Source organism: Odocoileus virginianus, chromosome 6 (assembly GCF_023699985.2).
Source record: "Odocoileus virginianus isolate 20LAN1187 ecotype Illinois chromosome 6, Ovbor_1.2, whole genome shotgun sequence".
Lineage (NCBI taxonomy): Eukaryota > Metazoa > Chordata > Mammalia > Artiodactyla > Cervidae > Odocoileus > Odocoileus virginianus.
Genome location: NC_069679.1, coordinates 26,030,805 through 26,057,863, shown reverse-complemented (window position 1 = coordinate 26,057,863; position 27,059 = coordinate 26,030,805). Strand labels below are relative to the sequence as shown.

Genomic DNA, 27,059 nt, shown 5'->3' with positions numbered 1-27,059 from the left:
AGGTCACAGTTCTGTGTCAGAGAAATCACCGTCATGCAAGGTCCCAGAGGCCAAGCAGAAGGCACCTGGCTAAGACACACAGCATCCTGGTACCACCAACAGGAGCCTAAGTGGCAAAGACCAATAGAAGAGTTAACTGGAAAAACTTAGTTGGGTCTGGGGGCATCAGAAGCTAAACCTTCCTCCCCAACTAACTGATTCAGCAGGCCTCAGGCTGAGGACTCTTTCTTGAACCAGCTCCAAGCCAGAGGCCAAAAGAGCAAAAACAGGGACTAAGCAGAGGGGTGTAAAGGGTATAGGCTGAGAGCCCAGTAATCAGGTGAGGAGGGAGCCACTGAAAACTGACACTGGGTCTGAATGGCAGGCAGGTGGGGATAGGAGCCCTGGAGGTGGCATCCTTTGGGAGTAAGGCCAGAAGCAGGGTATGCATTCACTGTGTGTGTAGGCAGTGTCTGAGTACTAGAAAGGTTGTGTAATCCAAGATGGTGGGGCCTGGGGGCATGCCCACTGCATGTGAGGCCACCAGGAGGGGTGGGACTGTTCCTGCCTGGAGAAACTTTTTCCTTCTTCTTCACTTCACAGGACTCTGCTCCTGTACCTCTCTGAGGGCCCACGCTCAGGATCCATAGGGTTCTATAGATAAAAGATGCTGGTCCAATGAATCACACACTTTATTAAATCCTTCAAGTGCCAGCGGAGGGCCCTGGGCTCTTGAGCAAGTTTCAAGGCTTCTCCTTAGATTCAGACTGGTCTTGCCCTGTCGCTCACTTCCAATCCAGACTCCAATGCTGGAAGGCTCCTGACCTCTGCCTTCCCTCTGGCTCCTCCAGTCATTGTCTCCAATGGAGACTCCTTCCTCCTTCCAGGAATGGAGGCTTAGGAAAGGGCACATTCATAAGCAGTCCAGCCTGACATGTCCTCCCATCAGATGCCCCGGAGGGCACCCCAGCCCGTGTGCTTGCCTGTAGGATGACCTTCCCGGGAGGACCAGGGCTCCCTCAGTGTCCTCGGCCTTTATGCAGGGGCTGGTAGGCAGATGTCTGGTGCTCTGTAAGCTCAAAGGCATCATGGCCTTCCCTGTGGAGCATCGATATAGGTCAGAGATCACAGGCGGCCCTGGAACTCTCCCAGCCCCAAAGAACATTCCACCTGCACCCACCGGAAGCAGCGGATGCAGTAGAGGTCTCCGTCGCAGCCAGCACAGCGAAGGGTGGCATCCTCATTGCAGATGCAGCACCAGGGGAGCTCATCTTCCTCTTCCTCGGGCCGGGCAGCCAGGGCCTGGGCCTTTAAGGACCAGGGAGGGATGGGGGACATCAGGTACCTGACGGAGGTGGGAGGGAGGCTATGATGGCAGCCTGGGGGGCTGTGTCTGTGGTTCTTCTCACCTTAGGCTCTGCCCTGCAGGACTGGTCTTGGGGTTGGGGAGTTGGCTCCACAGGGATGTTAAAACCACTTGCCTCATCCAGGGCAGCTTCTTCGGTGAGCTGTGGACAGAGTGAAGAGGTACAGCTCCTAGCTCCAGGCACCACCACCCCACTGCCAACCCAATGCACAGTATTTCTGTGCTCTGTGGCCTAAGCACTCAACCCATCTTCCTTGATCTGTTGTCTGTGGCTGCTGATGTCCCATCTCAAGGGCCCCGGGGGCAGGTGTGGGTCACGGGGGCAGAGGGACCCCAGCTAGAACAGGAGCTGCAGAATGACTGGCCAGCGAGCCCCAGAGTGGGGGTGGGCAGAGTGAATGGGGCCAGGGGGCATGGTGGGGCAGCATAGCAGGGACCGGACAAGGGGTGGTCAGGTGGGTCAGGCAGGGCCAACCTGCTGCAGGACTCTCTGGATGGCCGTCTCTTCCTCCTCTTCATCATCGCTGTCTGGAAGGTGGTAGTCCTGGAGGGTCACTTGAAGATGGAGGGCGGGGAGCAGGGGAAGAGGACTGAGGTGGAGAGCTCACCGGAGCGGCTGGACTGCTGCCCCCAGGAGTGCTGTGCTTCCCAGCGGCACTCGTTCCAGAGTTAAGCCGCCTCTGTAGCCACTCTGATCAGAGTGGCTCTGACCCCCCTCTGCTCTGACCCCCACTATGCCCCCTCTGCTGGGCTGGACAGCATGAACAGAAGGCTCTGCACTTGAAGGGACCCAGGGCCCCTGCCCCCTGAGGGCTGCCCCTTGTTCTTCATCCACTGTTTTGCCCTACCATTTGTCTCATGGTTCTAGGCAGTGCTCGATAGACTCAGCCTGGCAGAGAGTACAGCCACTGTGCAGAGCTTGGCCTGGGGATGGGAGTTGGGGGGCCTGCCCAAGGGACACGAGTGAGGGGCTGATTTACCAGCCTTTACCTTTATCAGGGTCCCGTCCCTGCAGCACAGCCAGGCGCTTGGCGAGGGCCAGGATGCGCTCCTGCCGTGTGTTCTCCTGCCGAAGCTCAACCGCTGCCTCAGCCAGCAACCTGCTCTTTTCCTCCTCCAGGGACCAGGTGGATTGCCCCCTGGAACTGGTGCTCTGGGCCCCTGGGCCCCCCCGGTTGAGGTCGTTCTGGATAGACGTGGCTAGATAGAGTGATGCATTCAGGGAGGAAGACATTTCGGGATCTCTCATCAGAAACCACTGAGCCCATGTCTTAACTTTAAACAAAACCCCACAAATTATCAGCTTTATGCTCCACAATAGTTCCTGTCACTTATATTACAAATAAAATTAGTTATTTAATTCATTTTCCCAAATATAAAAAACTAGTAATCTTAGACATTTTTTTCAATTAAATTCATCCCCACCCACCTGATACTTTAACATGTTGCGCTTAGGGTGGGTGCCCCATGGTATGAGAATCACTCCCTGAAAGGAGCAGAAGATGGGCAGGCCAGGGTCCAGCCAGGCTCTCTGCCTCACAGGCTGGAATCAGCATTTCTAGGGAGCACCACAGGGAGGATATGAGGGAAGCTGAGGTCTTGAATGTCACTAGGGGGGAAGAATTTTACCTCAGTGGGTGTGGCTCTGACATGGTCCCCTTTAGCTCAGAGTTTTAGTACAAGACATTTGAAGTTAGACAGCTTTGGGCTGAAGTCCCAGCTTCACTACTTAATAGCTGTGTGACCTTGGTCAAGTTCCTTAAGCTCACCAGGCCTTAATTTCCTCATTTATAAAATACAGATAATAATCATAGGATTACTAAGGATATTCAATAAGACTGTATCTCTAAAGCAGAGTTTCTTTTTTTTTTGGCTGCACAACATGGCATGCAGGATCTTAGTTCCCCAGTTAGGCATCATGCCCCCATCAGTGGAAGTGCAGAGTCCTAACCGCTGGACTATCCGGGAATTACCCTAAAGCAGGGTTTCTTTTTTTTTTTTTTCTTCAGGTTTTTAAACTTTTTATTTTGTATTGGGATATGCATGCATTTGTGATAGTTTCAGGTAAACAGCAAACGGATGCAGCCATACATATACATGTGTCCATTCTACCCCAAAACTCCCCTCCCAGCCAGGCTGCCATATAACATTGAGCAGAGTTCCATGTTAAAGCAAGGTTTCTTAATCTTGGTTCTACTGACATATTGGACAGGATATAGGCATACCTTGTTTTATTGTGCTTCACAGATAATTGCTTTTTCTTTTTCTTTTTTTTACAAATTGAAAGTTTGTGGCAACTCTATGTTGTCAGATGGTGGTTAACCATTTTTAGCAATAAAATATTTTAAAATTAGGTATGTACATTTTTTAAAACATAATGCTATTGTACACTTAATAGACTATAGTATAGTATACATAATTTTTATATGCACCAGGAAACCAAAAAATTCATGTGCCTCACTTTATTTCAGTGAACTTGAACTGAACCCATAATGTCTCTGAGGTGTGCCTGTAATTCTTTGTAGTGGGGGCTGTCCTGTGTATTGTATGATGTTCAGCAGCATCCTTAGCTGCTGCTCACTAGATACCAGTGGTACCCTCTGAGTTGCAACACCCAAAATGTCTCCAGACATTGCCAATTGGGCCCTGGAGGGAAAATCATCACCATAGTTGAGAACCACTGCTTTGAAGATTTTGAAGAGCTCTGTCCAAAAGAATTTTTTATGATGATGGGAACATTCCATGTCACGTCATGATCTGTATTTGTGCTGTCCAAGATCATAGCCATGAGTCACTTGTGACTATTGAGCATTTGAAATGTGGCTGGTACCACTGAGGAACTCAATCTTAACTTTAATTTTCAGTAAATAGCCTCTTCTTTCTTATCATCATCATCACAGAGAACATTCACTTACTATGAGCCAGGCAGGATCCTAAGCACTCCTGGATAGCCCATTTACTCCTCATGACTTCTCCATGAGGTAGGTCTTACCACACATCTTTCCACTTTACAGATGAGGAAAGTGAGACTTCGGTCAAGTAACACACTGAGGGTCACACAGCTACTAAGTGGTAGAACAGGGAATCACTGTCTGAGCTTAATCCACTAGGTTTACACTGGCTCCCACTGGAGTAAACATTCAATAAATGGCAATCCTTATAATGTTGATATTCTCTAATTTATATTCACCTCCCAGAGTGTCAGCATCAGAGCCTCTCCCACCTGGGGAAAGAGTAGGGGGTGGGTCCCTGGGGGAGCCAGGTGGAGGATATACCTGGGCCTTCTCGTTCCCAGCTCTCATCAATAGCCACCTCCGCTGTTAGCTGTGTCAGCAGATCCTCCGCCTGCTGCACCTGGGTCCTGGGGTCCGGTGGTTGATGTGCCTGCTCAGAGGAGGGAACCTCAGTGGGGAGCAGGGTAGGGGGGAAGCCGCATCATAAGGCTCAGAGCACTTCAGGTCAGGGCTGAGTGCTGAGGAGTTCCCTCAGGGAACTCCTGGAAACTCAGGGAAAGGGGACTAACCAAGAGCGCACGTAATCAAGTAGGTCTGGCAGTCCCTGACAGAACCCAGGGGCCACTCTTTGCTGCCCCATCCAATCCTGCTGCTTGTCCCTGGTTCCTTGGCCTGGCAGCAGGCCTCAGGAGCAGGAGGCACTCCTGCGAAGTATCTAAGCATACATGTATCTGGGCTTCTGCCGAGTCCTCGCCCCAGGACCTCCACCCCTCCAAAGTCACAGCACTCACCAGCTGGGAGCCCTGAGAAGAAGGAACTCTGCCTTGTAGCACATCAAGCCGCGCCTCCATCTCCTGGGCGGAAGGGACGGGACCCTGGGGTGCACCCCTGAGTGCGGCTAGCCTGGCTTCTATCTCCGCCTGTGAGGGCACTGACTCTGCAATTGGCACAAAGAAGCCTTGTAAGGTCCAGAGGGATCCCCCTCCCAGGAGCCCTGGATGGTGTCCTTTCTGGGCCTGCTCACTGGGTTTGTTCTCCTGGCGGAGCCGTGCTAGGCGCTCAGCAATGACTTGATCTTGCTGGGTCAGTCCACGGCTCTGGGGAGTGCTGGGCTTCTGCTTGGCTTCCAACGCTGCCACACGCCTGGCAGGATATGAGACAGAGGCTCTAGATGGATGCAGAAGGGAGGGGTGAAGGCACCCTCTCACTGTTTCCCATTCAAATCATTTCTAGGCAGCTAGGCAGGCCTCCAATGGACAATCTTCTGGGGCCATCACTCATGTCACCCTGCACTCCAACCCAGCCAACTGGCAGAAGGGTTCAGCTGAGAGGGTGAGGTCTACCAAGAACCTTTTCTGGGGCATGGACTGATGAGCTGCTCTCTGAGCCCAGGAGGGCAGTCAGGAGCCGGAGAGGCAGCTATCCTCCTGACCCTGGGCTCATTTAAGCTACAGGCTGGGAAGAGACTCTTATCCTATGGCTCCTGTGTCCTTTCCTCTCCCCATTCGTCTCTGTCCCTTCAGCACTTACTTCTTATAGTTCTGAGGTGGTGACCACTTGGAGGCATTGGCAGGAGAAGATCCTCTACAGAGAAGAAATCTGGTGTCAGAAGTCACCCACCATCTGCCTATCAGTGCCCTCCACCCCAAACAGTTCCCGAGTCGACCTCTAGACACAGAGCACAAGGCTGAGAGGCCTGGCCAGCTGCCAGCTGCCAAGCTTGGCTGAACCGTCACCCGTGTTGGCTTCTCACCTGGTCAGAACCTCATGGCACTGCTTGCAGACTTTCTGTTGAGTGTTTCCAGCTCGGGGAACTGCTGCACTGAAGCTAAGGCAGCCGGAACAGAAGGCCCGGCCACAGTTCTTACAGCCATACTACAAGAAACATGAAGCAAGGAGTCTACCTCTCACCCACCCCTGAAGGCTCCTCACGGGGACTCTTTGAACACACACACAGAGCAGACACTGAAGCTGTGACCAGCTGCTGGGAGGAGGATGGGGAATGGGGCCCCTAAGGCCTGGGGAGAGATGGGGGGTGGAGGGCAAAGCGATTCCTGTCTCTAGTCTTCGATTCAAATCTCATAAAACTTCATGCAAAATTTGCATGCTTTCTACTTGGTCTTCAATTCCCTGACACAGAAGTGTAAACAACAAATAGGCAAAGTCCCATGCTTCAGGTCAGACTCTTCAACAGAGGAGAAAGAGAATGCAGGGCCCATGCCTTCTCTGTTCTAGCACAGATGGAAGGAGGCTTGACTTAGGATGGGATGCTAGTAATAGCCTCCATTTATTAAGCATTTACTGTGTGAGTGAAAAGTGAAAGCCGCTCAGTCATGTTGGACACTTTGTGACCCCACTGACTGTACCCTGCCAGTCTCCTTAGTCCATGGAATTATCCAGGCAAGAATACTGGAGTAAGTAGCCTCTCCCTTCTCCAGGGGATCTTTCCAACCCAGGGATTGAATCCACGTCTCCCACATTGCAGGCAGATTCCTTACTGTCTGAGCCAGACACTAAACTCAGTATTTAACATTCATCACTTGATTTAATCCTCAATTTATACACACTATCATACTTAATCCTGATGACAACCACTATCATTCTTAAACAGGATCAGAGACGTTACTAGACTTGCTCAAATCAAGGTCACCCCTGTGAATGATAGCAGAGCCCCAATTTGAACTCTGACCACTTTGACTACAAAACCCAGGCTTCTGAGGGCTCCATGATCTGCTTCCCTACCGGCTATTCATCCCTCCTATCTGGTTGCTCTCTCCTGGTCACACTGAGGCAGAGGAAGCCTGCTGTTTATTATGGGAACTTGGCAGGTTTGTGCTGAGGGCAAGTGAGACTTTGCTATGTTGCCCTGGAGACGAGAAAGGGCAGGCTGCTTGATGGTGAGGGCTTCAGAGCAGAAAGAGTAAGGGGCATGGTGTGGTCGAGAGTAGTCACAGACTATTAACTAAGACTGGGCTGCGGAGGAGCAGGGTGGAGGGAAAGAAACAGCCAGATCCTACACTTGGCGGACAGAAAAGCTTAGCTTTCCGAAAATGACAAGAGCCCGATTTACAGTTTACAGGGAACTCACATCCAGCACCTCAACCCCGAAAGCAAGGGAGTGTTAGCCCCGTTTTATAGAAATGTTAACTGAGGCTCTGTGGCTCCATCAAAACCACACGTCTGGAGAGGGGCCATAAAACCAAGTCTAGGACTGTAAGTCCCGTGTATTTCCCTCCACTTCGCGTCCTCCCTCTAGCCCGTGAAGAGAGACTCGCCTCCTTCTTGAAGAGGGTGAACTTGACAGCGCAGCCGTAGCACCTACTCTCCATCCCGTTTCCCGGTGCGGCGCGGCAGGATCCGCAGAGCAGAGCTCTTGCGGGTCAGGTACGGTCCCCTTGCACCTTCACCCAGCCCCGCCCCTGCCTACCACGCCCACTCGCGCGGGCCAGCCAAGGCCTCCGACAGGAGACTCACGACAGTCACCCCAGCCGGAAGGCAGCAGCGGCGGGCGCGAGGGCTGCCGGAAGTCGTAGTTCGTTCACCATTCAGCTGGCTTGGAGCCGACAGTCCCCGGGAAGCCCCACACGCTTAGACTTCTGGGAGTTGTAGTACTAATTCAATCAGAGTTGGAACCATGGCGGTGACCAAGGAGCTCTTACAAATGGACCTGTACGCGCTATTAGGTATTGAAGAGAAGGCGGAGGACAAAGAGGTGAGAACGGGGGTGAGGAAAGTCGATCCTGAGCGACCTGGCGGCCCTTCCAGCCTTGGCGCCTCGCCTGAGGCTGGCACCACCATCTTTCCAGGTTCGGCCGGGCCCTGAGTGGGGAACAAGAGGCGGCCCAATGGCCTTAGAAGGGGGTGGGGGGATTCCCAGACCTTCCTCAGACCTCAATGGTCAGAGGGCCTCACGAGGAAGAGGGAGCACGAGCGAGAGGTTACTCCGCGGGGCACTGTACTGTGCTCTCCGGTGGCCCTTGTGTAGCAGAGGCCGCCGGGTGAGCCTGGGAGGCAACCCTACCCTACGTCTTGCGCCTGCGCAGTGTCAGCCTCTGATGCCCCTTCGGTCTAGACTGCGGCTAGAGGTGCTTCATTCTGTCTCTCTTGCTGGCTGATTTAACTACGTTAAGAGCCTAGGGCGGAAGAAAGACCAGGTCTCAAGGCTCCTCCATTTCTTTTTCATACCTTCCGTGGCAGTGTGACCTATGACTTTGCCGTCTCTGTTTTCTTTTACACCTCAGCCCACTGACTCTTTTCGAGAGGCAGATGCTCAGGTGTTGCCCTCTCAACGTGTGCTAGTGGCCAGAAGCAGGAGGATCAGAAGGGTAGGCAGATGACCTGGAGTTGGTGTGTCACAGGAAACTCCAGGTTGATAAATGTGCCAGGAAGTGGTACACTGATCAAGCTGTAACTCAGATTTCTGTTACTTTCCCCAGGATTATGGTGGTAGCTGTAGCAATGTAGGAAGTGGAGGCAGATAAGTCATAAAATGAAAATTAGTGGAGAGGGAGGTGGGAGGGGGGATCGGGATGGGGAATACATGTATATCCATGGCTGATTCATGTCAATGTGTGACAAGAACCACTACAATATTGTAGAGTAATTGGCCTCCAACTAATAAAAAATAATAAAAAAATAAAAAAATTTAAAAAAATTAGAAAAAAAGAAAATTAGTCCCTACAGATGCTCCTGTACTTCCAGGCTGCTCTGCTCATTGTCTGAGTGAGCTTGTGGAAAGAAGCAGCTCTGGCACAGAAAAGCAGGGAGACCACAGGGCCCTTGAGGAGTGATACAGTCAGTACAGAACTGTTCCTGCAGCTGCAGCTGAATCAGAAGTGGGCTGTGGGGTTGTACACAGAGCACCAGAAACATCTGTTACACCTATCTCATAAGTCTTAAATTTTCACTGTTGGTAATGCATAACACCGATATAAGGGCTTCCCAGGTGGCTCAGTGGTAAAGAATTCACCTGCTAATGCAGAAGATGCAGGAGATGCAGGTTGGATCTTTTGGTTGGGAATATCCCCTGGAGGAGGAAATGGTAAACCACTTCAGTATTCTTGCCTGGAGAATCTCATGGACAGAGGAGCCTAGTGGACTACAGTCCATAACATCGAAAAGAGTCAGACATGACTCAGCACAGCACAGCATCACTTATATAATATTGTGTGCTGGACACTATTTTAAGTATTCTATATTTATAAATTGTTTAGTACTTCATTATTAGTGGACATTTCACACTGGATCTAGCCAATGTGTTGGAACCTTGACGCTGAGAACTCCTGAGGAAGGCAATTATGAGCCACTGATGTATATATTAATCAGAGGAGTGACATAATTGGATTTTAAAGAAAATATTCAAAGTCAGTTTGCAGAAAGGACATAGTAGGCGACGGGTAGAGCTGCCACCAGGGGATCCGGTGAGGCTGTTGTCTCGGCACGAGGCTGAGGTCTGAGCAGGGCAATGAGGCTGGGATTCAGTTTTCACTCGGGTGAAGCAAGGGGTAGGTGAGAAGACTCTGCACTGGCTGTACTCAGTCTTAGTTGCAGCACATAGGATCTTCATTGCATCATGTGGGATCTTTCGTTGTGGCGCATGGACTCTAGTTGCAGCATGCAGGGTGCGGGCACATGGGTGGTTGTTACCACATGTGGGCTTAGCTCTCCATGGCATGTGGGATCTTAGTTTCCTGACCAGGAATCGAACCTGTGCACCCTGCCGTGGAAGCACAGAGTCTTAACCACTGGACTGCCAGGAAAGTCCTTCCATCTGTGTTTTAGAAGAGGGTAGAAACTTTTCCCCCAGACACCATTTGATTCCACAAACTTATTAAGTGTCTACAGGTGAGGAGAGCAGTCCCTGGAGGGTTACCTCATCATGTCTGTTTCCAGCTTCTCTGTCTCTTGCTTTTGTAGTTCATCGTTTAGAAATGCAGAAATCAAAAGTTGATCATTCTAGAAGGTGATGCTTTCTAATCAGATGGTGGTTTCCTAGAGAGTGTAGCTTGTGTAGAAAATGACAGCATTTATAACTAATCTTAACAAGTGAAGCCAAGAATCGTTGCTTGTTACATCCTGTATTGAGAATGGATGGAAATCATAATACAACATTGAGCAATGTTGGGATTGTAAATGTGCCTTTATAATCATCTTTGTACTAATCACCGCAGGCAGTTAAGAAAGAGGACTTTGGAGTCAGACTTATGCATATTGGTTCCTTTACTTACTTAGTTTGTGACCTTGAAGCAAACATTTAACTTCTCTGTGCGTTGGCTTCCCCATTTGCAAAATGGGAATGATGGCAGTCCCTCTTCACCAGCCTTGTTGTATGGCTCGGTCCAGGCAAAGCGCTTAGAAGGCACTTAGCACAGACTCACTGCAAGTTCATTCATGCTGTTATCATTGTAGCTTCACCTTCCTACACTGTAAGTGCTAATGTCCAATGCAGTTTCCCACAGCTCATGTCTAAGATTGCCCTTCACTCCTCACCCCTTCTCATTCATTAAAGTCCCTGATTCACTTCACACTACACCAGTGATTCTCAACCAAGGCAGTGGTCAGAGTAGAAGGGAGGTGAGGCATCAGGTAGAAGAAGATTGAAGATCAGCAGAGTTCACTGTTCAGTTCAAATGTTTGGGCATGGTGGGACTTCAGAGCTGATGGCTCAGTGGTAAAGAATCTGCCTGCCAATGCAGGAGACAGGGGTTTGATCCCTAGTTCGGGAAGACCTCACATGCCGTGGAGCAACCAATCCCATGCGCCACAAGTACTGAGCCTGTGCTCTAGAGCCCAGGAGTCACAACTACTGAAGCCTGTGTGCCCTAGAGCCCATGTTGTGCAACAAGAGAAGCTACCACAATGAGAAGCCCGCATGCCACAACTAGAGAAAAGCCTGTGCAGCACTGAAGACCCAGAGCAGCCGAAAATAAATAATTTTTTTAAAAAAGCATATGAGAAATATAAGCTGTAAGCATATAAACTGTCAGAATAAAGAGGAAGGCATGATTCATGTGATTGGTAGGATCAACGAAGACTTCCCCTGAGGAGGTGTTCTTATGCAAGACCTTGAGGGGAGAAAGGACTATTTCACAGCAGGATTTAAAAAGATCATCATGGTCATTTACTCTCTTCATTTTATAGACAGGAGGATGGAGGTCCAGGGAGGTTATGGAACTCGCTGAGATCACCCAGTGAGTGAGTGTTGGGCCAGATTGGAGCCCCAATTTAGTGTTTCTTCCACTGCCCTGCACATATCAGTGGAAGCTGACATGTGAATTTCTGTCCTGTTTATAACAGCCGTTGCTTTTCATTTGAAGCCCTTTGCAGGGTACGTAACTCACTGTATCTTGGCAGGTATTACTTGGTAAAGCTAGGTGCTTGAAAATTCGTTTTGATCAAACCTTTGAAGACTCAAGTTTTAAATGTATTTACCAGGAAAACTACCATGGAAACTTATTATTGACCTTTTCAGGTTATATTTTATTATTGCTTTAAGGAAAATGCTATTTTACCTGTTTGCTAGCTAATACTTTTATTTAAATCACTTGTTTCGGTTATACCTTAGAATGTGATGCACTGACATCCATTGTTTGTTACTGATTTAAGAAAAGTAAGACAGAGTAGGACTTGAAGGAATGGTATAAAGTTAAAGTGCTTGGCATGACAAGGATTGGGGCATTGCCTAGGATTTGTTGAGGATGTGGCAGGAGATGAGTCTGAAAAATGTGGTATCTCTGGGCCTCTAGGCCCTTGGGTGGCTATACTTGGTTTTGTGGGCGTCTGGGAGCCATTTCTGGATTTGAGGTGTGCCGGACTCAGTCCACTGCCTCCAAATGGGTGCCTTTCCTAAAGCCTCTTGCCTCCAGACCAGGCACTGAGGTGCTCAGGTTGGGCACTGAGCCTGGTTTCACTTGACGACTGTCATTTGTTCATTCACTAAGGGCCTGAGCAACACTGGGTGGGACCAGGAGCCCGACCTCCAAGTCTTCTTGGTATTTCTCTGAGAGTTAACTCATTCCTGGGTTTGGCTGTCTGGCTGAAGCTCTGAAGTTTTGAAGTTACTTGGCTACCTGTTAAGTCTAAAGGAATGATTCATTTGTGTTTGTAAGCTATTCATTAGTGTTCAAGATAATACCTCACATTTATATGACACTAAAGTGCTTTCACATAAATTATCTCATTTGATGTGATCTTCAAAACAAGCCTGTGAGGTATGCAAGAACTATTAGCTCCAATTTATAGATGAGAAGACTGAGCCCTGCAGAGTTTAATTGATTTGGCCAGCATAAGGTGGCTAGTAAATGCAGAGCACCTGCCCAAACCTGCATTTGTACGCCTCTTTCAGAGCTGTTTTCCATGACCCACAACTTAGGAGCAATTAGGGCAACAAGAGATGGCCCCAGAAAGCCTCTCACTCCCATCCTTGACACAGAGATTTGACTCTGTGAGTAAAGCTGCCCGACCTGGGTTAACTTGAAGGATATTAAGCCAACCTGGACAACTTGAGGTAGTGTATTAAAATTTGTGTTAAAACTACCATAGTGGAGTTTTCATCTCAGTGAAGGTAGAATTCAAAATATTCTCTATTTGCATAACTGCTTTCCCTATTTTTGCTGCTCCTGAATACTTTTATTTGGTCATTGTTATTTTTTTTAAGTCAACTCTCTTCCTTTTACTAATGTAATTTTGTTTATGAAGGAAACCAATGCATTAAGGGGAAAAAAGAATGAGATGGAGGAAGTACCAGGTCCCAGAGAGAAAGAATTCTGTGCCTAGGCCGAGAGAATGACTTTGGGGTTAGGGACCAAGGACACTAGGGGTTGAGAGTGACAGCAGGCCATGGGGGTGAGGTGAGGGGTCACCAGATCCAGGGTATCTGTCAGATCCAGGGGTGGGAATCTCCAACCTGAGAGAAGAAGGCAGGTGAGGATTTTAGAGTCTGAGCATGATGTAAGCATGCTTAGGGAGGGAGAGGCTGGCCTGAGAGAAGAGGGCATCTGAGGAGGTGGAGGTGGAAAAGGAGACTGAGCTCCAGATATAGACCAGTCTGGTCTGGGGAAGTGGGCTGAGAAGGAGGACAGGGCCAGGGTTGAGGCCCAGGAATGGATCCTGGGAGCACTAAAGGGAGACCCAGAGGTGAGAGCCTGAGGGGCGGGAGGACCAGGGGAGTGACCTCAGGGGTGGGCTGGGGACCCGGATCCTTTAAGGCGCACAGGGGCAGCATGGGCAGAAGCAGCCCAGGCCCTGTGCATGGTCTTGGTTGGTTCAGGCTGCGCGGGTCACTGTCCTAAGTCTGGACCATGGACCATGGTTAGCAGACTATGACAGATGTTGGCGTGAGGTCCAGGTGCCCCCTCAATCATCTCACAGTTCTGCTGGCAGGCCCATATTTGGAAATGTTGAGCTGAGAGCACTGATCTGGGCAGTGACTGGCACCCTGTTTGCTTGGAGCCTTAGGAGCAGTCCCGTTTCCACAGAAATTTGGGAATTTCTCTGTAGTGCTGTTGCAGTGTAAACCATAGGCTGTATGAAATGAAAGTGACCAATCTTTTAGGCAGAGGGGACTTCCAGGTAAGTGCCTAGAGCTCTGTGGTTTACTTCCTGCCTATGACATCAGGCGGTAACATAACCTCTGGGGTTGTGGCTAGTGCAGGGTTGATGAGATGTCTGCCTCCCCCAAACTTGGCAAGAAAATACTGCCCAGGCCAAGATTACTAACTATTTCTCCTTCTGGAACTGGGCCTGTAATGACTTCCTAGCTGACTCACCAGCATGATTTGTTCATTCGGTATCTGTTGTCACATGGAGTGGCCTCCCTGTGTGTCCTCTGTAGCTGAGTCTAACACTGTGAGTTGAGCTTTTGAGAACTGGACTTAATTACTTGTACTATTAATACTTACTTGACTCCAAGTTTTATTATATGAAAGGATAACATCCTTCTAAAAAATAATGATCTCTTCTTTGTAGGGCACCTTTCTTTTAAGTTAATGATGGCTATTTTATATTTATTGGGCCCCTTAGCACCTGGCTTTTTTGTCTGAGTTGGGAATTCATTCCTTTCAAGAGGTGAAACTGGAGGCAGGTGGATTGTCAGAGGTCCTGCTGTGTGCCTGGCACCAAGCCCAGTGGAGATGGCGGGAGACCCAGCTCCAAGCTCCTTTCCCTGTTCTGGGCTTAGGTTGCTGCAAGTGGCCAGACCAGTTATGAAGCCCCCAGGAAGGACTGGGCTAATGCATAACTCATTCTTCCCCTCTGTGATGCAGGGGATAACATTTAGCTCCCACTGTGGTTCTTTTATCAGTCTGTTATAGTGATTTCTTCTTAAGAGGAAGTGTTAGCAGGTAGAAGGAGAAATTATGAAATAGTGTGGGAGGATCTCCAAGGCTTGGAACAGCACCCACTTCCTTCTGCTCTTCAATAGGCCAGAAGCAATTGACATAGTTGAGTTTTCCTAATTGTGTTTGGTTGAGAACAAATGGATGTTTGCCCCTTTCATTCGAAAGACATTTATTGTGTGCCTACTGAGTGCCAGGCGCTGCCCAGTGCACTGTTCTGGGCCCTGGGGATAAGCAAAACTCCCTGTCCCCTAAAGCACGTTCCCTTTATTTCTAAGAACCCCCATAATTTCCTGTACTTGTGTGCTCTCATTTGAAGTACAATCATAACCAGTGTGTCTTGTTTTTTCCAGGCCATACCAAAAAAGAAACAGCAGATTTATAAGCACTTCCAAAGATATGCTGGTATCTCGCACAGTCTAGTAGGGAAGAGATATTTCTATAAAAGAGTAGAATTTAAGGGACTTCCATGTTGGTCCAGAGGCTATGACTCTGTGCTCCCAATGCAGGGGGCCCTTGTTTCATCCCTGGTCAGGGAACTAGATTCTGCATGCCACAACTAAGACCCAGCTCAGTCAAATATACTTTTTTTAAAAATAGAATTTAAGATCATCACCACCCGAGGAAGCATAGGAAAAGCCTGACTGCCCTCAGTAACATTTGAACATTTTTTTTTTTTAACATCTGAACATTTTGTACTGTTCAGTAGTTTTGTTTTTTTTTTTGCTGTTCAGTAGTTTATGTTCTGATTGATGATCCTGCGTGATGGAAGACTGATCAAACTCAAGTAGTGTCCTAGGATGGAGAGGGGAAGGGAGTAACCTGTCTTATTTTTGAAAGGCATTAGGAGAAAAGACCACACTTTTGCAAATTGGAGTTTAAAGTCCTCATAGAGTTTAGGTTCATCTGAGATCTCTGTCATTCTGGGGCTGGGTCTTGGATACAGCCTGATTCTCTGAAAAATCATGGTCTGGGCAGGGACTTTGGGTGAGAAGCCCTTCAATTGTCACCTAGGTCCTTTCTGTGAAGTCTCGGGAAGTGTAAATGACTATTTCCAAGTGCTAGGGAGACCCGAGTTTTTAGGAGAAACCTATAGGTGAAGAAGGAATACTGCAAGTGTTGAGATATTCAGTAGCTTTTGGCAATTTTTAGTGGCTGCTTCAACCCTCCCTGGGTGTCCGAGCACCTGCAGACTCCGTTTCATAAAGGAGCTGCCAACCCTGGGATTAGATAGTCCTGGCTCTCTCACATAACAACACAGAAGTTGTTCTGTTTCTTTATTCTTCTGAAAGTCCCTCTTCCTTCTCAACTTATCATAGTTAAGAAAAATATTATTGCATCTTTTTGCCCTCTTGAGCTGCTGGTAAGGTGGAATTATTTCATAATAAACAATATTGATACTGAAGCTTTTCAGAGGCCTGTTGCAGGAGAGTTGTGTTTATGTGATGAGAAATTTTTCAGGTACTAGTCACTCCAGGAGGGCTGGGCGGAGCTGGGAGTCCTGTTTATAGCACAGAATACCAAACTGCAGGCCAACTGATTCAAAGTCAGAACTGGCCTTCCAGGCTAAAACCCAGCAATGGGCCTTGCCCAGGGCAGGCTTAGCAGCTAAAGAGTGTAATATCTAGTTAATCAGGGCAAAAAGATTGTAATAACTAGTTAATCAGGACAGACACACTTGACCAGCATTGGGTTTTTGTTGATGGCCACTCTGGAGGATCTCAGGCTACCTACCTGTGCTCCCTACACTTTGAATGAGGGTAGTTCAGAGCCCTTGGGGGCTGACCAAGGATAGAATTTGAGAACTGCCCCCAGCATTCCTGAAACCAGCCTTGTATACCTTGAGAATTCATAGTGGATTGACCTGGGTCCTTTCCTGAAGTTTCTTTCGGGTTGGCATCGTCCTAGGCTGGTGTCACAATTTACCTCCCTCCTAGGAGTGGATAAACAAGAGGTTTGGACCTTATATTGAGTACCTCTTTTTGTTAGGTACTTCACATGGATTATTTTCTTTAATCTTCACAATGGCTCTATGTGTAGGGGATACTTCCCACACTTTGTAGTTGAAGAACCTAAGGCTGAGTGAGATTCGGTAATTTGCCCCAGATTGTGCTCATAGCATGCAGGAGATTCAAAATTTTTAAACATTATCTGTTAGACTCCAGAACCTTCTTTCTTTCAGTGAACCATGTTGCTTTCTAGCTTAGAATAGTTGAAAGAAGCTAAACATCCCTGGTTTTTTGCTTTTTGGTTTTTTTTTAAATATATAATTAACATGTAACATTATATTAGTTAAGATTACGGCATAATGCTTTGATATATATATATATATATAGTGAAATAATCACCAAAATAAGCCTAATTAAATTACATCCATCACTGTACATAGTTACAATTTTTTTTTCCTTGTGATAAGAATTTTAAGATCTACTCTCTTAGTAACTTTCAAATATACAGCACGGGGCTTCCCTGGTGGCTCAACGGTGAAGAATCCACCTGCCAAAGCAAGAGACTCGGGTTCTATCCCTGGGTCAGGAAGATTCTCTAGAGAAGGAAATGGCAACCCATTCCAGTATTCTTGCCTGGGAGATCCCATGGACAGAGGAGCCTCGTGGGCTACAGTCCAAGCAGTCCCAAAGAGTCGGAAACAGCTTAGCAAGTAAACAACAACAACTAATTATAGTTGCCATGCTATACATTTTATCCCTATGGCTATTTGTTTTATAACTGGAAATTTATACCTTTTGATCCCCTTCACCCATATTCCGCCAACTGCCTGCCTCTGGGGCAATCTGTTCTCTATATCTATGAGTTGTTTCTTGTTTGTTTTTTAGATTTCACAGGTAAATGAGATTATATGGTATTTTTCTCTGACTCATTGACACTCAACATAATGCCATCAAAGTCCATCCATATTGTCATTGATGGCAAGATTTCCATTTTTATAGCTGAGTAATATTTCATTGAGTATATCTCTGTGTGTGTGTGTGTGTGTGTGTGTGTGTTTGGGTACGTGTATGTACAATCTCTATGAAATTAAAAGACGCTTACTCCTTGAAAGAAAAGTTATGACCAACCTAGACAGCATATTAAAAAGCAGAGACATTACTTTGACAACAAAGGTCCGTCTAGTCAAGGCTATGGTTTTTCCAGTAGTCATGTATGGATGTGAGAGTTGGACTATAAAGAAAGCTGAGTGCTGAAGAATTGATGCTTTTGAACTGTGGTGTTGGAGAAGACTCTTGAGAGTCCCTTGGACTGCGAGGAGATCCAACCAGTCTATCCTAAAGGAGATCAGTTCTGGGTGTTCATTGGAAGGGCTGATGTTGAAGTTGAAACTCCAGTACTTCGGCCACCTCATGCAAAGAGTTGACTCATTGGAATTACCCTGATGCTGGGAGGTATTGGGGGCAGGAGGAGAAGGGAACAACAGAGGATGAGATTGCTGGATGGCATCACCAACTCGATGGACATGAGTTTGAGTAAACTCTGGGAGTTTGTGATGGACAGGGAGGCCTGGCGTGCTACGGTTCATGGGGTCGCAAAGAGTTGGACATGACTGAGCAACTGAACTGAACTCAGCTGAATGTATAATCTCATATCTTCTTTATCCGTTCATCCATCAGAAGACACTTAGTTTGCTTTCATGTCTTGGCTACTGTAAATAATGCTGCAGTGAGCATGAGGGTGCACTGTATTTTCAAGTTAGTGTTTTCACTTCTTTTGGATAAATACTCAGAAGTGGAATTGCTGGATCATTTGATAGTTCTGTTTTTATGTTTTTAATATTTATTTGGGCCACACCACACAGCTGTGGGATCTTTGTTCCCCGACCAGGGATCGATCCCTGGCCCTTGGCAGTGAAAGTGTGGAGTTCTAACCACTGGACTGCCGGGGAATTTCTTGTAGTTCTATTTTTAATTTTTTGAGGAATTTCTATACAATTTTTTGTAGTGGCTGCACCAGTAGTATACCTGGGATCACTTTTCTCCACATCCTCACATTCTGTTTTTTGATAAAAGCTATACTAACAGGTGTAAGGTATTAATAGTATCTTATTGTAGTTTTGATTTGCATTTTCCTGATGGTTAGTTATGTTGAACATCTTTTCGTGTACCCGTTGGCCATCTATATATCTTCCTTGGAAAAAATGTCTATTCAGATCCTCTGCCTATCTATTAATGAGATTGGTTTTTTTGTTGTTTATTTTGGGTCTTTTTATTAACCCCTTATCAGATATATGATTTGCAAATATTTTCTCTAATTTCATAGTTTGCCTTTTTATTTTGTTCATTTGCTTTGCAGAAGCTTTTCAGTTTGATGTAGTCCCACTTGTTCAGGTTTTGCTTTTGTTTGTTGCTTTTGCTTTTGCTGTCAAATCCAGGAAAAAAAAAAATCATTGTCAGGACCAGTGTTAAGGAGCTTAATTTCCATGTGTTCTGCTTGAAGTTTTATGATTTCATGTCTTACTTGCAAGTCTTTAATCCACTTTGAGTTAATTTTTGTGTATGTGTAAGATAGTGATCCAGTTTAATTCTTTTGCATGTGACTACCTAGTTTCCCCAACAGTATTTTTTATTTTTTTAAATTTTATTGAAGAAAAATTTTATTGGTGCATAGTTGATTTAAATGTTGTGTTAGTTTCAGGTGGAGAGCAAAATAATTCAATTTTACATATACATATATTTCTCCTTTTCATATTCGTTACCCATGTAGGTTATTACAGAATAAGTTCCCTGTGCTCTATAGTAGCTCCTTGTTGTTTTTTTATGTACGTAGTGTGTGTATGTTAATCCCAAGCTTCTAGTTTATTCCTCCCCACTCCAAAACTATTTATTAAGGAGACTGTTCTTTCCCCATAGTATAGTCTTGGCTCCTATGTTGTAAATTAATTGACCATATATGTGTTGGTTTATTCCTTGGCTGTCTATTCTGTTCCATTGATTGAGGTGTCTGTTTTTATGCCAGTACCATACAGTTTTGATTACTATAGCTTTGTAGTATAGTTTGAAATCAAGACGTCTGATGCTTCCAGCTTTTTTCTTTTTTCTAAGGATTGCTTTGATTATTTGGAGTCTTCTGTGGCTCCATAAACATTTTAGGATTTTTTAAAATTTTTCAGTGAAAATGCTCTTGGAATTTTGATATGGATTGCATTGAATTCATAGATTGCTTACAGTAGTAAAGACATTTTAATAATATTAATTCTTACAAACCATGAGCTTGGAATATCTTTCCTCTTACTTGGTCTTCTTCAACTTCTTTAATCAGTGTCTTATAGTTTTAGGTGTACAGGTTTTTCACCTTTTTGGCTAAATTTATTTCTAGATATTTTATTCTTTTTGATGAAATTGTAAATGGAATTGTTTTCTTAATTTCTCTTTTCTAATAGTTCATTGTTAGTGCATAGAAATTCAACAGACCTTTGTGTATTGATTTTGTATCCTGCAAACTTTACTGAATTCTTTTATTCTAACAGTTTTTTTTGGTGAACTCTTTAGGGTTTTCTATATATAATATGTCATCTGCAAGTAATGACAGTTTTACTTCTTCCTTTTTGATTTGGATACTTTTTGTTTCTTTCTTTTAAAAAAATTTTGTTTATTTGACTGTTTTGGGTCTTAGTTGTGGCACTGGGATCTTTGTTGTGTCATGCAAGGATCTTTTGTGATCTTGTGTGAGTTCAGTAGTTGTGGTGCACAGGCCTAGTTGCCCCACAGCATGTGGGATCTTAGTTCCCTGACTAGGGATCAGTCCCATGTCTCCTGCATCGCAAGGTGGATTCTTATCCACTGGACCACCATGGAAGTCCGGGGTGCCTTTTATTTCTTTACCTTGTCTCATTGCTCTGGCTAATTATGTATCTTTTTTTTTTAACAAATTTTTTCCTTGATATGATAAGTAATACAAGCTCACTGTGAAAAGTAAATGTCAATTATAATGCTGTCTTTCAGAAATATTTTTATATTTTCATCTAGTGAGCATGAATTCCCTTCTTGGCCTTCTTTGACACCACTCTGGCAAAAGGTTTGGGGTGCTTTGTTACAGCTGGTGAGGGTGGAAGTCTAGACTCCCAGTTCCTTCTTTGAAGGGGGTGATCAGGAGCCACAGTTTTTCCTATGGTATATGGCTAGAATAGAACAGTTATTGTCTGAAATAATGATTGCATAGTATTTCATTGAATAGATTTTCAGTATCATAATGATTGCCTCATTATGTCACAGTTTTCTCATTTGTAAAATGAGGATAATAATTTCTACTTCATAGGGACTTGTTAAGAGTTATGTAAGTTACTGGGACTACCTGGTGATCCAGTGGCTAAGACTCTGTGTTCCCAATGTAGGGGCCCCGGGTTTGATCTCTGGTCAGGGAACTGGATCTCTCATGCCACAGCTAAAGTTTGCTTGCCCCAACTAAGAGTTCACGTGCCCCAACTAAGAGATCCCATATGCTGCAACTAAGACCTGACAAAGCTAAATAAATAAAATAGATTTTTTTTAAAAGAAGAGAAATCCTACTTAAAAAAAATAGAGTTAATAAGTAAGTTACTGTATATAAAGCACTTCAAAAAGAGCTTGCTACGTGGTAGGTGCTAGCAACCATTTTGGAATGTAGATCATTTCTGACTTTTTCTTTTATAAATATGCTATAATGAACAGCAATGTTTATAAATACTGTATAAACTTCTAAGTATTTCTTTAGAAAAGGCCTTGCTGGATCACAGGGCTGCACTTTTATGTGTGAGGCTGAACATTTTTCATGTCAACCATTTATATTCTATGAATTCTTTCTTCATGTTCTCTGTTTTCTTGTAGTTTGTTTTTTTCTTGTGTTTTTTTCCTGCATGGTTTCTTTGTATAGTAAAGACTGTTGTCTGTCGTGTTTCATGCACATACTTCTCTCAGTTATCATTTCCCTTGTCCTTTTGTTTTTAACTTGTTTCTTTTTTATATTTAATTGGAGGATAATTGCTTTACAATGTTATGTTGATTTCTACTGTACATCAGTGTGAATATATATATATGTCCCCTCCCTCTTGAGCCTCCCTCCCACCCCCCCATCTTTTAATTTTGTCTATGATTTTTTGCTTAGATAAATTAAAAAATTTTCATTGTAAATCCATTCATTTTGTGTACATGTACATATGTGTGCATGTATGTGTGATTCCTTCCCTTGTTTTAATGCTTAGGAATTTCTTCCCCACACTAAAAGTAGATTAATAGTCCCATCATTTTCTTTCTTTAGGTTTAGTTTCATTTTTGTATTTAGTTTTTTTTTTTTTTTAAATCTATCTGGAATTAATTTTGTATATGGCTTAAGATGAAGAACTAACTTTTTTCACTCATTGTGTTGGATTTTAGCAATACTTTTTACCATACATTGAGTTTTTACATTTATTACTGTTTGTTTCTTGGCCATGCTTATATGTTCCATTAATCTTGTCTTTGTGCTTCACGACAAACTTTCATTAGCTCAAAGAGAACTTTGGGGTTCAAGTTCTTTGGGCTTGAAGACCCCAAAAGCCTCTTTAGTCATTCATCCTGATTCATTACTTTTGATCTTAGAAGGCTTTCCACATCTGGCCCTGCTCATATGCACTGTGGGGCTTCTCCTTCTAATTGGTCTACTCTCTGTTTTCTGAATCACACATAACCTTATGAATCATGTTAAGTTTCTTGTATTTTCAGTATTACACCTGAGTTAACTTTAACTTTTTTCCTCTTCTCAGGCCAGTTTTGCATTTCTTTGCCTTCATGTATGCTCTCACTCCCTAGCATTTCTTCATACCAAGTTTGTGTTTTTAAAACTTGTTTGTGTGAATTTTATTCTTCTCCTGGTTTTCTTCTGTTACTTTTCTTTGGTTGAAGGTTTTTTTTAATCAAAATATTCTTTGACAAAAACATTATTTTTACTTCCATGTTTTATTGCAACTACATCTCTGCTTTCTCATGTCCTTTTCTGTTCTCAGTACCTTTTCCTCATTAAAGGAAAACATATTTCTCCTCTGAGCTGGTCTGGGGCTTGAAGGGAAGTCAGGTTCTTCCACACCCTCTGTTTTGAATGCCCTTTCTGGCTCTGCTTGGGAGGATTATTACTCACCTTTCAGATCCAGCTCAGATGTTATCTCCTGTGTGAGGCCTTTAAGGCTAAAATTAACTTCTCTCTTTTTTTTTTTTTCCCATTCTTAGGGCCCTCACTTACAGGCATCTTACAGCTGTAGTATAATTCATTGTTTTCACAGCCATTTTCATTGCTAAGCAGTGTCCTTCCTCTTCAGTGTCAGGGAAATTCCCAGTTATTCTCTGTATCCCCAGCTTCAGCTTAATCCTTCTGTATCCTCGATGCTCCGTGAGTAGACCCAGGAGGTGGGGTAGATTTGGTGCTGTACCAAAGGGCTCTCAGAGAGCTCCCCTCCTATAGACATTCCTCTCTAAGAATGAATACCAGCATGACCTTGACTTTCCCACCTCACCTCTCCCCTTACTCATCAAGCCACTTCATGAGACTGGTAGTTTTTTCCAGTAGGATTTCGAAACACAGATGTTCGACTCCTCACGCCTTTAAGGGGTGATTCGGAAATGGAGGCCCAGGCTAGGCCTTGAGGGGATAGGGGTCCAGTATACATCAAGTTGATTGGGGCAGTTGTGTTTGGTTATAGATGTTGAGTGTGTGGGAGACTGGAGGAGTGGGAGTAAGATGTGGGTCCACCCAGATGGGGAGTGAGGTGACCTTGGTCTAGTTATACTGTTGCTTCAAATGAAATCTGATGAGACTGTTAAAGACATTTGTTGAAGGAACATATTCTGGAAAGAGAATTGATGAGAAAACAAACTAATATATGTAGATTAATTTCCCATTATTATATAATTAGTTTTTTTGTTTGAACAATTTTCCTGTTTAAGTTTAAAAAAAACAACTTTCTGATATAGAGCATTAAAATGAAATATAAAACACAAAGCTATTTAATATCATTCCTTTAGAATAAAAAACTATAAAGCATTCTCTAAAAAAAGAAAAGAAAATGAAGAGTATTCTGCCACCCAGCCCCCTCTTCCCTCTTATTTTGCTTTCCTACTATTCCTTCTTACTCCTTCCCTCCCTCTTATTGTCCTTTTTCACATTTACAAAAAAGAACGTGTAACACTTAAAAAACTCCATGATACAAAAGAAACCATCTTCCACAAAATTCAGCCTCTGTAGGGCATGCCTGCTAATTCTGGTCCTGAGGGCAGTGTTGTAAATTGAGGCAATAGACCCCCCGTTCTCCCTTCCTCTTCCTCTCAACCAGTTTAGACATAGCGCCCGGGATCAGAGAGAGCAGCGAGTTGGGGGCAGAGAGGCAGAAACAAGACCCCAAAGACTTCTGTTGGTTGGAATGATCAGGGGGAAGGACTTTGAAAAGAAGGCTGGGGAAATAGGGAAAGAACGTTAGCTTTTTAGTTCTCTCTCTCTCTTTATAAATTTTTGCATTGTTTACTTATTGAAAAAACAAAAGACACTTACTTGGTCCTCCTACATTAGCAGGCAGATTTTTTTAACTACTGAGCCATGGGGGAAGCCTGCAAATATAAAGAATATGTAATAAAGGCTTGGTTTAAAGTAAAAAAGAAATAAGGCCCTGGGCATAAATGGAGGAGGGAAAAGAAAGAGTAAAGGGCGGAATGACAAATGATACATTGCCTCAAGAGTAAAAGATGACATTTCAAATGTAAGACTATATATGAAACTGTCACCGCCTCTTCCCTTATTATTATTTGTTAATGCAGAGAAGGGGGCGACAGGATGAGATGGTTGGATGGCATCAGAGTCAATGGACATGAGTGTGAGATAGTAAAGGGCAGAGAAGCCTGGCTAGCTGCAGTCCATGGGGTGGCAAAGAGTCAGACACGACTGAATGACTGAACAACAAATAGTGAAAAAAAAAAAAGCTGGATTTTGTTATTGTTGTCATTACTTATTATTGGTGAAGACCTAGGTTGGGGTGAGGAGGTGAACATAGGCTGGCAGTTGGGAAGGTTGGGGGGCAGGGAGGAACTTTTATGCTCTTTCTGCCCAAAGCCTGTGCTGGGAGTGGTTCCTGCTTCCTCGGGCTCAGCCAGGAGAGCTATTAACAGATGGGCTTGCTTGCCCGGGCAAGTGCAGGTGTGGTTCTAGCTGTGCCCAGCAGGTGGCAGCACACCCCAGAGGTCCTGGGCTAGGTGTAGCTGAAGGTGCAGCTGGCCCTGGGCCACGGGCCCTCCCCTGGGGGTGCTGGCTGCTTGCCTCTGAAGGCCCTTTTTTAGCACACTTTGGATTGAAATGTTTAGTGGTTCCCCGTAGGAAGCCTGGAGAGCCGGTCTGCTCAGCTACTGGTAGAGGTTCTGGGCTAGGGGCTTCTCCTCCCAAGAGATTTGAGCAGTAGGTACCGTGTACAGGCAGAGTGAGGGCAAGGCCTCAGAAAGCAGAGGATTTCTGCGATTTTGTGCTCTGCCTTACCTTATGAGTGGGGAATATACAAAAGAGAATCTTGGTAGCTATGTTTATTTATTTTTACTAATGTAAGAAACAATACTTATTTTCTTTTTAATAGAGAGGTGCAAAGATGAAAACTAAAAATAGACCATAGCTTCCCCACCAAGATAACCCGTTATCAAAAAATAATAATAATAATAATAAACACTAGTTTAAGGTTTGAAAAGTAGAACTACAGAAAAGTATACAATGAGAAATGAATGTTTCTTTCCCTCCACTTTCAGCTTCTTTCCAAAAGAAACCACTGTTTCTTGTGATTGCTTCGAGGGAAAAAAGGAAAACAAAGGCTTGCACATGCTCGAGTGTTTCTAACTATTTACATTTCTTTTATTTTTATTTATTTTTAACCCCCAAATTATCATATTAATATATACTGTTCTAAGCCTTGTTTTTTTCATGCACTATACCTTGAAGATACTTCTTTCTTTTTTTTAAGTTGAGGCATAAGTGACACATCACATTGGATTAGTTTCAGGTGTACAAATGATTTGCTGTTTGTCATCATACTTAATCAGTTTTTTTCTTGTAATGAGGACTTGAAGATATTTCTGGACAGCACATATAGACTTTTGTCTATGATGATTTCTTAAATGAGTCTCTCTGTTGTTGGAGATTTTGGTTGGCTTTACTTTGGGGCTTATATAAACTATGTTTTAGTAGGCATCCTTGTATATTTATTTTAGCATGCTTTTACAAGTCCAAATTCCATAATAAGTCAAAGAGAAAGTACATTTAAAATTTTGATGGCTAAGTTTCCCTGTGGAAATGTTGCCCTGGTATACATTCCATTACACTAAGACTGTTTGAGTGCCTGTTTCTAGGTAGCTAGGGGGAATCTGCCCCTGCCAGGAGCCTCTGACATCCACAGTGGTGAGACTGGACGCTTGGCAGGAAGCAGGCCCAACCCTGATGCTGGGCAGCCTTCAGCTCCATCCATAGCTTTTGCTTCCACTGAAGATCTCTACTGTGGTTGCAAGATGACTATTTCAGTGTGGCAACCTTCCTGTAGCGATGTAGAGCCCTCCCTGGATTTCCCTTATCCTGTTAGAAGTGTTTTCCTGTCTGTCTTGGGGTGAGAGAATGAATAACCCAATCTTGACTCTTCCAGGTGAAGAAGGCATATAGACAGAAGGCCCTCTCCTGCCACCCAGACAAAAATCCGGATAATCCGAGAGCAGGTGAGCCTCTCCTAGGCATGGGGAGAAGGAACCCAACCCACCTGGGTGTGGTGTGAGTGCCATGGAGGTGAACGCACGCAGCCTGACTTTGGGCACTGGGCCCGTGGCTGCACTTCACATGTTAAGGGCATCTGATCAATTGCTGATATACTCACCCTTCTTTGTTGGTTGGGCATCTGCTGATGTCTTCCTTTCCAGCAGCCTGTGGCTTCTTTGAGGTGCTTTTCTGAGGGAGCACACCATCACCAAGTCTAACTTTACTTTTCTCCTCTCTCTTTTTTGATCTCTATGTTTAGCTGAACTCTTCCACCAGCTTTCTCAGGCCTTGGAGGTACTGACCGATGCTGCCGCCAGGGTAAGCTCATCCTCCTCTGTCTGAATTGTCCCCCACATTTAGAGACCACGGCGTGCTTCATCCTCTATGCTCAGCCATGCTGTCCTCGCCTGGAGACTGTCACCAGACTGCCTCACTAGCTCTAGGGCTAGTGGTGGGGCCAGGGAGGAGGCCTGGCTCTGTGTGTGTTAGTTAGCCCATTGATTGCTCCTCTGTGTTCCTTCCTTCTGCCAGGCTGCGTATGACAAGGTCAGAAAAGCCAAGAAGCAGGCGGCAGAGAGGACCCAGAAACTTGATGAGAGAAGGAAGAAAGTAAAGCTTGGTAGGTGGCATCGTGGTGCTGGTGCCCTGCAGTTTCTCTGGGTTGTTTTTATGCAGCTCCCCCACCTTTGCTCCTGTCGC

At 45.1% G+C, this 27,059-nt stretch overlaps 2 protein-coding genes across 3 annotated transcripts in view; one reads left to right on the top strand and one right to left on the bottom strand.

The window, feature by feature from the left end:
* Positions 1-653: 653 nt before the first annotated feature.
* Positions 654-7,807, bottom strand: ZFYVE19 (zinc finger FYVE-type containing 19). 2 transcript variants are annotated; one of them, XM_070469022.1, is made up of 12 exons: positions 7,575-7,807; positions 6,053-6,174; positions 5,830-5,883; positions 5,324-5,442; positions 5,091-5,236; positions 4,621-4,729; positions 2,336-2,545; positions 1,821-1,900; positions 1,389-1,487; positions 1,160-1,287; positions 963-1,077; positions 654-875 (listed from the first exon to the last, which is right to left on the bottom strand). In XM_070469022.1, the coding sequence occupies exons 1-11, from the start codon at positions 7,626-7,628 to the stop codon at positions 999-1,001; spliced, it is 1,200 nt and encodes a 399-aa protein (XP_070325123.1). In that variant the 5' UTR covers positions 7,629-7,807; the 3' UTR covers positions 654-875; positions 963-998. The 2 variants fall into 2 exon arrangements, with proteins under 2 accessions (XP_070325123.1, XP_020733257.2); XM_020877598.2 differs by having other exon boundaries at positions 654-1,077.
* Positions 7,808-7,865: 58 nt separating this feature from the next.
* Positions 7,866-27,059, top strand: part of DNAJC17 (DnaJ heat shock protein family (Hsp40) member C17) — a 28,717-nt gene continuing 9,523 nt past the window's right edge. The window contains exons 1-4 of the mRNA XM_020877599.2: positions 7,866-8,011; positions 26,254-26,323; positions 26,620-26,678; positions 26,892-26,979. Of these exons, the coding sequence (XP_020733258.1) occupies positions 7,934-8,011; positions 26,254-26,323; positions 26,620-26,678; positions 26,892-26,979 (295 nt within the window). The 5' untranslated portion in view covers positions 7,866-7,933. The remainder of the gene's footprint in view (positions 8,012-26,253; positions 26,324-26,619; positions 26,679-26,891; positions 26,980-27,059) is intronic.

Coding starts and splice junctions, on each gene's coding strand:
- ZFYVE19 (XM_020877598.2), bottom strand. CDS start 7,628: ATGGAGAGTAGGTGCTACGGCTGCGCTGTCAAGTTCACCCTCTTCAAG. Junction 5,884..6,052: donor TGCCATGAGGTTCTGACCAG/GTGAGAAGCCAA, acceptor TCTTCTCTGTAG/AGGATCTTCTCCTGCCAATG. Junction 1,078..1,159: donor TACTGCATCCGCTGCTTCCG/GTGGGTGCAGGT, acceptor GATGCTCCACAG/GGAAGGCCATGATGCCTTTG.